Here is a 13473-nt window from a genome sequence, read left to right as displayed (position 1 = left end):
GAAAAGCTGTTGAAGACAGACATTTGTAGGAAAAGAGGCCATAGAAGAAAAACTAAGGAATATGTTGAGGAGGGAAAACCTGGTAAGAAGGAGGATGAGTCAATTTGAAGATAAATAAGGAGAAAATAATCACACACCTTCCTATGTTTAATCTAATGGTAGGCTTTTTGCTCCCCATTTACTTCTGTCTATCACTTTAGTGCTAATCAATATAAAACAGCAGTTATTTGAATTTTTTCCTGCCACACAAATTATAACTTTCCATGTAATTTTATTTTGTTTCATTCTATAAAGAGCTTTTCTTTAAAAATCAACGACTTAAACATGTCCTTTTTTAGGGCCAAATTCCTCATAAAAGATATGCTCAAAGTTCTTTAAGGAACTTTTAATTTCCAAAGAATTATCAAAAGACTGGAAAGCCACATTATTTTGTTTGTCTCAGTGGTACAAACAAAAACATAGTAGTAGCACAGGCAATTAATAGCATCTTTTACTCATTTACCATAATTAACATAACATGATTCAACACACTCACACACATATATGTGTGTGTATTTAAAAGTATATGTAACATTTATGTTGTTAAGTGTTACACAGTCTGACACACACAAAATTTGAGTGGCTATCTAGAGGTGGTCTTCATGTTGTCTCAAATGAATTTATAGTTTCTTTTCATGTACAGGTTGCATATGAGCTAGTTTTGAAAAGCCAAAAGAAAAATGCACATGGATATGTAAAAAGCTGGAGTAAGGACCATGCTGTGGGAGCTCATTAATGATTCAGAATGGTTGGTTTCAGTTTTCCCTCCTTCCTTTCACAAGGCAAAATCCAATCAATAGTTTTCTTTCAAGGTCAGAACTGCTGCTTGATGTCTGTCCTTCTCACAACCCTTGTCCAGTCATAGGAGTGTTTTGAAAGATTTAATTACTATTTTATTAGAGATTGTCATCAATAACTTAGCGTAGTTTGACTCGGACAGACAATCGCATTATTACTGGAGAGGGCTTTGCTCTGATCCAACTACAAGGGTGCTGCTTTTGTAAACAGCATCATGTCAGGCATGAAAGGGGCTTTTCCACTGCCATCCTATCTCCAGTAATACTGTGGTTTCATTATGGACAGGAAAGCTGTTAAGCAGAGTTATATATCAATTATTTAATTTTGCAAGATTTGTAAAATACAGTTGAGTTTGAGAAAATTTTCTATCTTTGCAAAGGAAAGGTTGTTTCCATTGCATGGGCAATGATGCTTCTTAATGTGTTTTGGTAGTTTGTTTTCCAGAGCTGCAAGTGAAATATATATTTTAAAAAATATTAATATGGTTTTTTATCTGCCATTTTTTTCTAGATTTTTGATAAATTTCTTTTCCTTTATTTAGAATTAAGTTCGGTGTAGGCTAAGTAAACGTGTTACATGCTCATTAACTACCCTTACTTCCTGAAGTTATATTGTAAATCCTAGGGGAAGTACCAGATCCAGTATTTTAATTGCAGCAAAGGAAACAATGCTCCTTTAATGGCAGTGGAAATATTTGTTCCTGTAAAATATCTTTCCTGTTTTGAGAAATATCATAAACAGTCAGAAATACAGAAAAATATTTTAATATCTTTTGTTTAGAATCCTGTTAGAGTACTCTTTCAGCCAAGCATTTTCTTTCTGAATAAGCTGCCAAAATAGAGTTTTGATGCTTTGTCAAAAGGCAAGCAAGGCTGTGTGTCATTCCTTAAATGCTTCAGTTCTGACAAAGACATCATACTGCTTTATAGTGTCTGGTTTTTGAAAATTAAATTCTCTGACTTTAAAGTGATATTTAAGATCTGTTAACTTGACTTGATGAGCTGAATGTATTTGCAGGAGCTAAAACATTTGGTCTGGTATAATTTTTGTGTTGGCTGAAAAATAATAAACAACATTCAGGCCATCATCTCTGCTTTCTCCTGCCTTTTAGGAAAATCTGGACAAGATAAAGCTCAAAAGTCATGACAGAGTTCAGAGTTATCATAATAATTCTAGGAGCAAACTTCTGAAGCTTAGCTTTATTATAGAATATTATGAAATTAGTAGTGCTTGTTGAACATGATGGATCTGGATTTGTTGTTGGTCATAATCCTGAATCAGTCAAAGAATATCCACAGTTCACTTTGCTCATTCTACTGAGATAATATTTAATATGGTCTAAAAAAAATTCTTTATATATTCTATTGATTTTATGGTGTTCATAAAATGCTAGTAATAGAAAATCTATTTCTATTGCTGTTTTTTTAATGTTAATGTAATTTCCAAGGAAAAAGCTCTTCAGTGACTCATATGAAATATATTGGAGGGAGTTTGTGTGTACATATATATATAAATGTGCAGTTACACAAATTTTCAAGTGGTATAATTTAAATAGATTATTTAAATTGAGCATTGCCATTTGGCTGGGATTTGCTTTTATATATTTTTTATTTTTAGATGTTTGTCCCTACATTGAATTAGTAACCTATGTCCAGGTCTGCTGGCTACAGATCTGCTGCCTTTGCATGTGAAGTTAATCTTTTTTCATGTTGCAAAGAATACTCAGCACTGAATTTACAATTCTTCGGTCCACATTTATGTGATCTCAGCCACATGCTGAGGTACCTTGAAGCAGAACACAGGGAGATGTGGGTACCTGTTGTTTAGCTGCATGGGTACCTCCTGCCTTCAGCAAGGGAACACCAGGGCCTCTGGCACAACAGAGGGGCACTTGCAGAAGCTTTAGGCAGCACAAGTTGGTTACAGGTTACTTTTAGTACCGGGCGTGAGGAGTAGCGCCAGGTGCTGAACAAGCTGTTTCAATGTTAATTAGTAAGGGGTTTGCCTCCAGGTGATACCCATCAAAAGCAAAAGTCCTAGACAAAATCATAAGAACCAAGTAAAAAAAAATTCTTCATGCAGTATGACCAAGCCTTGAGTCTGACTTTTGTGCCAACCATTAGTACCACAAGTTTGTCTTTGTAGGCCAAGAATAGACACCAAGAAGAATTTGGCAAGTGACTGAAGAATATCTTCTTGCTGCTTATCATAAAGCATGATCTTGCAATTTTTAATATTTTTAAGTGATGTGTGCTTCTATAGCTCTAAAACACGTGTGCAATTTATGTCTGGTAGAATCCAGTCCAAAAAATACCCATAATGATAGTCTTATGTTATAGATGGTTATGAGTGAAAAATGCGAAATAAGAACAATCTAAAAATATCACAATGGATGTTTTCTCTTCTGCAGTGTAGAAAGAAAAATAAAGCAATTGATGAAGAAATATAAATTTTAAAATGAGTGGCATTGGCAATTGCAGTCCAAACCCTTTACATTAATTGCATTAATGGTAATGCATTCCATTCCAGTTCATGGTGAAGTAAAAGGAGTTGGTCTGGTAGATCAGATATGGCTTTCATTGCAAGACTGCGACAATGAAGGTGAGATAATAAAGGTATTCAGACTAACATGTAAAGAATGTTATTAAATATAGCTGATTAATTATTTATTCTTAGAACAGATGCCACTATAAAATACTACATATGTTTCAGTTATTTTTTCAGGATGTATGTATTCTGTTATGTATATTTGTGTATACATGGATACATACATTTCTGGTTGAAAAAATACACATGCAGTCAAAATTGTGAATAATTAATGGTGTATATTATGTTCCCTTATGAATCTGGGAAATTAATGTCAGGGATTTGAACAGAACTTGAAAGGTATTTTTTTTCTATTGAAATATTTGAAAAATTGGAATGGTCTAAATAACGATGTGAAAGCATAAGTTGCTGTCCTGGTTTGCTCATTACAAATACATTGTGGAGCAACTGTTACAAATCTATTGGTGTAAGCAAACCTAGCTGTGTATCCAGGGAGATGCCGCAAATCTTGGGCTTCCACTTAGGCTTGTGTGTGGTTTGGGTGGGGTTTTTTTAAAGTTTTTTAACATTTATTCAATCAACATCTTATTTTCCAGTCCAGGCAAGAGTAAAATCACAAAAGCTCTCAAGTACCTTTAATGCATTTTTCTGACAGAATGTCAAAAATTGCTTTGTGTTCCATCAATAGTAATTCATGGCAACACGCCTAAATAATTACTGTTGGCCAAATGCCAGACTTCTGGGCCCTACACTAACAAATATTGGTACAATCATTTTGAAAATTATAAATTCAGTTGCAATAATAACATGCATCTCACATAACTGACTCACCTCTTCCAATTAACTTCATGTAATCAGAAATAACTTAGTTCTGTATTATCTTTTAAGTGGTCTCTCTGGACAATAGTCATAGTGTGTGGTTTGCACATACTGTATAATTTGACTTCGTTTTGGGGCAATGCACAGCAGTCTTTGAGGTTACCAGTATGCCATCAAAGCCAATGGGGCGAGGGCATGGTCTCTGACCCATAGGGAAAGGCATAGATTTTGTCCACAGGTTTAAAACTCGCTGCTCCCTCATTCCTCAAGTAGGATGGCCCTATAAGTACTTGAAAAAATATTTTGACACATGCTCTCCTTTGAAGTGTATTGGAACATTTTATAGGAGAGTGTTGTTTGTCTTGGGTCAAAATAGTAACTTACTTTAATATAGATTAAATAACTGTGGATAAAAGAAAAGAAGATACAGCCCTGCATATTTTTATTTACTTGTAAATATGTGCCCTGAACCTTTTTGTATTTGAAGTCTTTACCTTAGCACATGGGCCTGGAAGCAAGTAGTCTTGCACATACCATTTACACCAGAGAGGTTCTGGCTTGTTAACTACTGTTTGGATCTTCTTATATGTCTGTTCCGTGTCGTCTTTTGTGTCTGAATTCACATGATTAGGCAGGTATGAAGGGGTCACTCAAGCTATAGTTTACAGTGGCCTTTATCTTTTGGGAGGAGGCTGGGGACTTGGGGATGAGATGGGAGCCCTGTCTTATGTAAGAAAGAAAGCAAGTGTTAGCACTGTTGCTATTTGTGCAGTGGCTGTAGCAGAAGTGAAGGAAATCACCTTGGCCAACACTGGCAGCATCATGGCCAAAGCATTGCCAGGTTCCTGTACTCCTGACCTGCAGTTGTTGCAGGCTGGAACCCATTTAGTTTCTGGAGCCCAAAAGCAGGCCTTCTGATTGCCTGACCAAAGAAGAGTCAGGTGTATTCTTATGCCTACTTATTGATTGAAAAGTCAATTTGACTGTGAAGACTGAGGACTCTGCTTTTCTTAAAAGGCACCTTTAGGGGAATTGTCACCAAGAAAAGTATCAATCTCTCTTCTTTGTTTTGAAATATTATTTCAAATGCATATCAAGCATTTTGATAACCTTAATACATGTACAATATTATTCTTTGTGTAGAAAGATGGAAATTCAGAAGGCTCACCTCAGCAATGCTACAGAGACAATTGAGCAATAGAAATACTCCTTTCCTGGTTCTGTCTCTACAAAGTTATATGACAGTAATATGCTGGAGAGTGGTTTTACTTGACCTGGTAACAGGACAGGAGTTAGGGTTTCAGTTAGGAAGAAAGGGAAAGGATATTTCTATTTCTGTTTAAACACCTTGGAAATTTCTGTTCCTAGTGTATCAGTGGTAGCTGGCATTCTTTGGCAGACAAAGAGTATTCAGACAGAAATTCGAAGTTATATAACATATATGGCATCCTGTGTGCCAGATGTAGATGTAAATCCATGCACTTCACTTGCAATTTCCTGCCATAAGATAACAGTCTTATTCACTGATTTGCTAATAGCCTGCTCTGGCAGCTATGGCAATAACACATGTTATCTCTTACAGATTTATGTCTCATTTATTTGATGATAACTAAATTTATAATTACATAGTATCACATAGTAAAATTGTTTACTTTTACTGTAAAGTGCCTGGGTCTACAGGTGGGGCTTTTTGGCAGTAATATAGGCAGAATTAGCACATTAAATGTACGTGATTTGTTGCATCAAAAGGGTGCTGTAAGAGGTGGAATTCATAAATACGAAGAGTGGAATCTTCCCTTATCCCAAGACCACTTTTCTTCTCCTTTTCTTGGTGTATCCTTTGAAGAGTGCTTCTTTGAATGGAGAACCATTTTGTGTCCATGTAAAACTGAGAAGAGAGTAAAGCAAACCAAGGTTAGACTGGAGTAAGTGCATGTGGTTTTCACTATGGTTCCAAGTAGATGGGATTTGGAAGATTCAAATTCCTTCACTTAGTACTGTTTTGTGCAGTATTTTTCCTTACAAATATTCTCCATCTTCTGCACTGGGAAGGGATTCCAATTTACTGTAATATCCATGGAGGCAAAAAAAAGTTTATGGAGCCTTGTAATAGGTGCAGGACCTGAATGCACATTCTTCAAACTGCCTACTATTGTATGCAAAACTTCAAGATGACTTTTCAGGAATGTAAAAGTAGGCCTCGAGGTTCAGGAGGAACATCCTGTGCCTCATCCTTCACCACCCTCAAAGGCCATGTGTTACTGCAGAGGACTATTTTAGCTAAGGTTCAGTGGACAGCAACTCGAAGGTTGTCTCTTTCCTATTCTGTGACATTGGATTTGAGGTAAGAGATAACTAGAGACGTCCTTTCACTCTTTTGTCTTTTTCCTTGATGAAGGCCGTGGGTGACTGGCCACCAATTGAAAGTAACTCTGTTCACCAACACTCTGTGGGTCCATGTATCCAGATGGTTTTTAACCCTGAGAACCATGCACTCATCCAAGCCATAGGCAGCCAGTTTCTCCAGGAAAGTACTGTGGGGAAGGCTTTTAAAGGCTTGACTAAAGTACAGGCAGACAACATCCATAGCCTTTCCCTCATTCACTAAGTGTGTTGCCTTGTCATAGATGTAGACCAGGTTTGTCAATCAGAACTAACATCTCATAAACACATGCTGTGTGGGCCTGATCACCTATGGTACCAACATCTTAAGTTTTCAGTCCAGAGAGAATTTGTGGGGTGAAATATTTAAGCCAAGGTTGTATCAAAATGGGGCAGTGATCTCTGGCCCAGACTTAGAAGTCTGCAGAAGATGGATGAAGAAGACATGCACAGAAATCATGAAGTTTATCTTCATGTAGCATAATATTAATGGGACTATCTGGAATTTGGCTCTTGGTTGTTTGCTCTCAGTCCATTATCTTGATCATTGACCACAATCAAGAATGATGAGATTTTTAAAGGAAAATTGTTAATTGCCGTGTGGAGGTCCTTGATTAGTAGTGACTGTAAAGGAAAGCAGTTGAAATTAATGAAGTAAAGAAACCCTATAGTAGTTTTACTGGAGGCGCCGAGTGATTGTGAGATGAACCTTTTAAGAATTGTTCAGATTTCACAGACAAAAGGTAAAATGTCATAGCAAGGAAGATGGAGAATTGCTCAATAACATCTCTGAGGACAGTAATTGATAAAAGGTGTTAATATTGTAGTAAGGGAATAGTAAACAAAATAATCCTATTATAAATGAACATAGGTGATACAGTTCCATAACTCCTATAGTACTGTAACAAGCACTATTGTTTCCCTAATTTGTATATAAAAACTCTCTTGCCAGGTCTTATTAAAAGGTCATATATTGAAAATGCAGAATATTTGAAATTACTCAAGATAACTGGATGGTAGGGTTGTCTTCAATATTTGGGTAGGGACAGAATGGTTTCAAAATTGACAGTGATTCTCTTTTTCAAAGGGGCAAGACATAATTATGCTGTGTCCTTCAAGTGCTCTGAACTTCCTTGTGGCTGTAAACTGACTCTTGTCAAAATTGTAGCTGTGTAGTAGCATCTCTGTATTTTACATGCATTCTAATGAGTGCATTAAACACAAATTCTGGAATGTCATAAGGTAAAGGGCCTTTTTTCCTAAGACCTTTGACTTTTCAAGTACATGCAAGATGCTTTGAGAAAGCATCCCTTGATTTATTGATTGATGTCTGTGGAATACAGTGTTTCATGCAAATGCTGTGTAAAATAACCCGCAGATATCCATTTTTTAAAATGTGGATGCAAATAGTAATTGCTACACTCCTTCCTGTGAGTTGGGTTTCCACTAATGCACATATTCTGTGATTCTGTGGGAAGCTGTTGTTAATGCTGGGTTCTGTTTCAGTTTCTGATCAGTTGCTTATTCAGAGTCTCTCTTTTTTCCTTAAACTGTCCCTGAATTAGAAGCTCTGTAAAATATATATATTGGCTGTCTCTGAGCAATGGTCGTTCGAGCTTCAGTTCTTAATGTCCTTGACTGACTAATCAATAGGAAGCAAAACAACTACAGCATGAGCAGCAGTACTGTAAATGGAAACTTCTGTTGGATATTGCACTGAAAGTCATGAGGGTAATGACTCTCATTGAGAAACATGCAATATTTTTTCCTTCAAGAGTGCAGAGCACAAATGTTTTCTTTTCTGCTGCCTCCTTGGAAAATGACCATCATATCCAATGCATCATAAAATAAAATCAGAAGTCCAGATCAAACTAAAGAAAAACAGATTAAGGCATTAAATGATCCTTGTTAACAGTATAGAGGACAGTTAATGCAAAATATTTTTGGTCTCTAAAATGTTGAGTAAAAATGTCCTGTTTTATAATTTCTTATTTCTAACTTCTTTTATACTGAGAACAGCTTTATGTGGTTCTATACCTAAGTATGTGTAATTCTGTTTTACCTCCATTCTCATTTCATAAACAATTAAATAGTTTGAATACTGGCTGCAATACTGACATTGATGACTACAATATTATTATACTTATTTGGAAATCTAATACAGGTGGAAGCATCCATAAAATTACAAGCTATGTATCCTTATCTGCGGGGCATAAATTTAGACATTAGAGGAAGAGACAGTTATAGTGGAAGAGAAATCTTTATAACATACTGTATATTTTGAAGAAACTTTTTAGCTTTGTGTTGCTGTAAATAGTCCTGAGTTTAATACGATTGTGTGCTACCTTCCTGTTCAAAATAATGGGAGCATATAAGAGGGTCAAAACTCTTTACCTTGATGTGCAACTTCATAGGTCAGACTATTTACTCTCTTCTGGTCCTATTTTTCCTATTTACTAAGTAAATTTTGTTACAGGAAAATTGGATCAGAAAATAGAGACTAATGTTGAATTCAGATACAGAATTTTCTGTGAATTCCTGGCTTCCAATAAGTTGATTTGTCTTACATACATGCTTTTATCCTTAGGTTAAAAAAGTAATATTTATGCTTGTCATTAGAGCTCTTAATTATATGAATTACAAATATGGTCTTAGTGCTTCATGAGATAAAAACTATTTTTAGATTAAATAAAAAAATTGCAGTGAATATTTACGTTTTTGTGCTCTGAAACAAAAGGCAATATTGAGCCTAGTGCATGTAAAATCTGCAAAATCCTAAGAAAATGTACATATTTCTTCAGAGAATTTTATCTTCTGCTTGCTCTATAAGACAAGACGTTATTCTTCCTTGTGCAACAAAAATTTTGCAGAAGCTACCCAGGAGCTTCTTCTTGCTTTCCAACAAAAATTAGGTGACATTTTGTCCTGATTTTGCCACAGCATTAGCCAGCACTGCTTTTTGAAGCAATGGCTCAGATCCAAGAAGCAAATAAAACTAGGAATAAATTGTTTAATTGTCTTACCTTTTTGAAATGAGAAACTGACAAATTTTATAAGACTACTTTTTGCGGTAATGCACCTGCATCTTACCTTTGCCTTCCTCCTTTCCAGTCATCAGCTTGAACTTTCTCCATAGGAATCACAATTCATGTAAAAAGAATGAAGAGATACATGCCATGTATGCTCAATTTAGTCCACTCTAGAAAAAGTAAAATGTACATTGATTTTTGATTCAAATGCTTTGTTTAGATCAATGCCACAAACAATATTCTGAATAAACCTTATGCAAACCTTATGCAATATTAGAATAAACATTATGCACTTGATGAAGAGAGAATATGGAATGAGACTTAATGTCACAGAAAGTTTCAGTTGTGCAGCACTTCTTTTGCTTGTACTTTCCCTTGAATGAGTTGGTTTAGACACATGGTCTCCAAATTTATGCAACTCATATGTAAAGACATAATTGGCAAGTGGGATAAGAGTATATAAAACTTAATTTTGTATTCAGTTAAGTCATCATTATGGGAAACTTTTATTTATTCTGACAGAGTATAGGTCGGGTTGTTAATGGCCAAGAGAGACTGACTTCAGATCTCCAGTTTATTACAACTCATTGAAATATAGTATTCCAAATCATGTTGGAGCAATAAGGATTTTAGGCAACTAAAATTTAGCATCTTGCTTTGTGAAGAAAGTTTTGGAGAATGACCATCATGTAATATTTTCCTTCCTGAATGACTTAGGTGATGGCTTGTAGGGAACATAACCAGCGAGAAGAAGTGTGATTGATATTTTTGAGATTGGTAGAAATTGAGTCCATGAATGTGTAACTGTCTCAAGAACAGTGATTTTCCCAAATATGTGAATTAGATGTTATGACACATATGATGTTACAATGCTGTTGATTGCTCAGGTTTTTTTGTTGTGTGCTGGTTGAAGATGGAAAAAAATTGGCTTCTTTAAATTTAAAAAGGATCATGTTTAAAGGCTCTTCTTTCAAAATCAGTACAGTAGGTATAAAGGTAGGGTGGTTCCTGTTACAGTTTTCCTTTCATGCTTTCCACTCTAATGAATTGAAAATCTGGGAACAGTTAGTTGGCATTTTATACAGCTTCCAATCAGAGTAAACTCTCAAAAGAGTACAGATCATCCAGTATCTGAGATACAGGTCTGCAAAGCTCATGAGGTGGTCAACTGTGGTACTTCTAGAAAGTAGGATTAAAAAAAAAGTCTTCACTGGTAGTTCAACCGGATCCTTATTAATTATATAATTCAAACTACTCTTTCTATTAAGCAGTTAGGCTTAAATTTGATGTTCCCAAAATAGTGTACTCCAGATTCTTTATGATGTTTGTTTAAAGAAAGTAATTAATTCAGTGCTGATTTCAAAGCTTTTTGAATGAGGAAATGCTATTGGAGTAAAGTTATCACATTTTAAACTACTTATTATTTTCTTTACTGTCTTGGACAAATTTGCATTTCAGAGAGACAGATACATAATGTTCCTTTAAAGGATGAATGAAGTTCTGTCATTCCTTGTACAGGGAAGATGAATAGTTTTTTTCTGTCTTCCACTTTCATTTTGACGTTCTTTTATTTTTATTCTTTAATGTACTTTCCTCTGCAAGTCTGAGTGGCAGCTTATATAACAGCAGTGTACTTTTAAAACTAATATTAAACTCAGAATCTAGCACCTCAGCAACAACTCAAGCCAAAATCAAGCTTTGCCTCAACCTACCTGACTCCATTTGAACTCTTGAGAAGTCAGATGGGAGGCTGGCAGTTAGAACACAAGAAATCATCTTCTAAATATCTACTGCCCGTAACATTTTGCCTTTGTTAGCTCAATGTCTCCAAATAGAGATCCAGTATACAAATGAAGTTTTGTTTTTTAAAGCACTTCTGTTCAGTTTCTGCATCTTTATATTTGTCCTGTTTCCTTGCTCCATTGTCCCACTTCACCCCAATCCCCACAATTATTTTGTATTCATAGATCCTTTTCTATATACTTCACCTGGTTTCTTTCTTTGTTTTAGTGATTAAAGCTAATAGACACATCTTTTTTCAGCTTTCTCTTCCTTTCACCTTTTTCCTTTCTTTTTTTTTGACTCCTTTCTGTTAATAGGTTTTTTCCTTAAAATATATTTTTATTGTGATTAATTTTTCTGCCTTCAATAGGAATTGCAGAACTCCCATGCCTTTGTGGACTTCTTGACTCCTGTAGACTGCTCAGTCATAGGTCTGAAGTTTCTCCCATAATGGTTGTTTTAGATGCCATTGTTGGCTACCAGGGTTACTAAAATACACACAAATGCAACTAAGACTATAGAATAATAGAATCACTTTAAGGTTATCAAGTCCAATCATTAACTTAACACTGCCAAGCGCATCACTAAACCATCTCCGTAAGCATCTCTGGTGGTTTGCAAGAAGACATCAGCTTGCCTTCCTTAAAATAGTTGTACCACCTTCCCCTTACCTCTGCCCCTCCATCATGACTTATCATGTGAAGTTTGCAGGAGTTGTAAGCAGATCTGGTTTGTACCTGTGTTTTGCCCATGTGCTGTACACTAAATATTAGTCCTTTAGTTGACAATTTCTCGAATTAAAATTCAGAGGTGTCTTAAAACACAGCAATATGATTTCACTGTGATTGCAGCAGACGAGGTAAGGAATAATCTAAAAGTCAAAAAACCTTTCCCTTGCAATGATTTGCTCCGGTGTTAAAAGTGTGGTATAAATGTGTGGTTTTATGTAAATACATGTACATGTCCTTTGTTTTAAGTTGCCAAGAACATATGCAATCTCCCATATTTGAGAAAACAAAATTCCAGGAGGGGTCTGAATGACTTAGGAAATTCAAGAGGAAAGTAGCGCCTATGCAGTAGACTTAATTGTAGACTACTAAAAACCCCAATGATATTTCTTCTTTTCTAACCTATAACTTCTAAACATCCTTCAGATAATTGCTTACTGTTTTGAAATGAGGCTTTCTTCAACTAATACTCTATTTTTGTCTGTGAATTAGCAGATCTCTTTGGGGTTTTTCGGCACCTTACATGAAACCTTAATAACTGTTTCAAAGAAAAGGCATTTTGCCACACACTTTTGGAAATGTGGGATTGTACAAAGTTAGCAAGTTCAGCACCTGTATGTGTGATTACCTACTTCCAGGGTAGAAACAAACAAGAAAATGCGATGCATTGCGTTGCAATGAATTAGTCATTGCTACTGACAGTGAAATTTACTTCTCTTGAAGCTGATAGTGTAAGTCCCAGTCATTGAAAGCAAATAAAGATTTGGGTCTGAATTGTTTAGATTTCTGTGGAATATGGGTAAGCTTTCAGTCTTCACAAACAATTAGAACTTATCAAAACAAGATAAAAAAGCCCACAAAACCAGACAAAAATTACTACTGAAGTTTACATTTGCTGACTAATAGTAAAACTCTCACATGTGTTTTTTTCAAATGTCATTAGAACAAGTAATGGTGGCTGTCAACAGTGATGTACATAATAACTCAACTGCATCAGATAACAACAGACTAGGTAAGGCAATGCTGTTTTAGGACATATTTGTGCTATAAAGTCAGCTAGTTGAATTACACACAGGACCCTACGTAGCTTTAAAAAAAATTCTTATCCTTAGCCAGTCAGGTAAGTTTTGGGGGGATAGGTTTTTCCTTCATCTCAGAGCAGAACACATTCTGGGGAATTTTATGTATTTCAATGTGCCATCATATTTAGTTGTTGATTTTTAAGTTCCTCTTGATATTTAAATACAATTGATTTCAAGATAATTGAAATATATTTCAACTGAATAATATTTCTCCCAGCTCCACTTTTTTCTGCCATTACAGAGGCAGTTAATGCCACTAAGGGCAGC

The 13473-nt window shown here is 35.5% G+C and overlaps 1 protein-coding gene across 6 annotated transcripts in view; it reads left to right on the top strand.

Annotated features, from left to right (window-relative positions):
• The window catches only part of NTRK2 (neurotrophic receptor tyrosine kinase 2), a 196596-nt gene that overhangs the window by 73772 nt on the left and 109351 nt on the right, over window positions 1-13473 (top strand). The window contains exons 12-13 of one of the 6 annotated variants that reach the window (XM_039729680.1): window positions 3367-3438; window positions 13068-13136. The exons of 3 other annotated variants lie outside the window; for them this stretch is intronic. In XM_039729680.1, the coding sequence (XP_039585614.1) occupies window positions 3367-3438; window positions 13068-13136 (141 nt within the window). The remainder of the gene's footprint in view (window positions 1-3366; window positions 3439-13067; window positions 13137-13473) is intronic. 2 more of the 6 variants (XM_039729683.1, XM_039729681.1) reach the window with 2 other exon arrangements.

This window comes from Passer montanus, unplaced genomic scaffold (genome assembly GCF_014805655.1).
Source record: "Passer montanus isolate IOZ18808 unplaced genomic scaffold, ASM1480565v1 scaffold7, whole genome shotgun sequence".
NCBI classification, from domain to species: Eukaryota; Metazoa; Chordata; class Aves; order Passeriformes; family Passeridae; genus Passer; species Passer montanus.
Note: the sequence above shows the minus strand (reverse complement) of the source record. Positions and strands in the feature narration are given on the sequence as shown.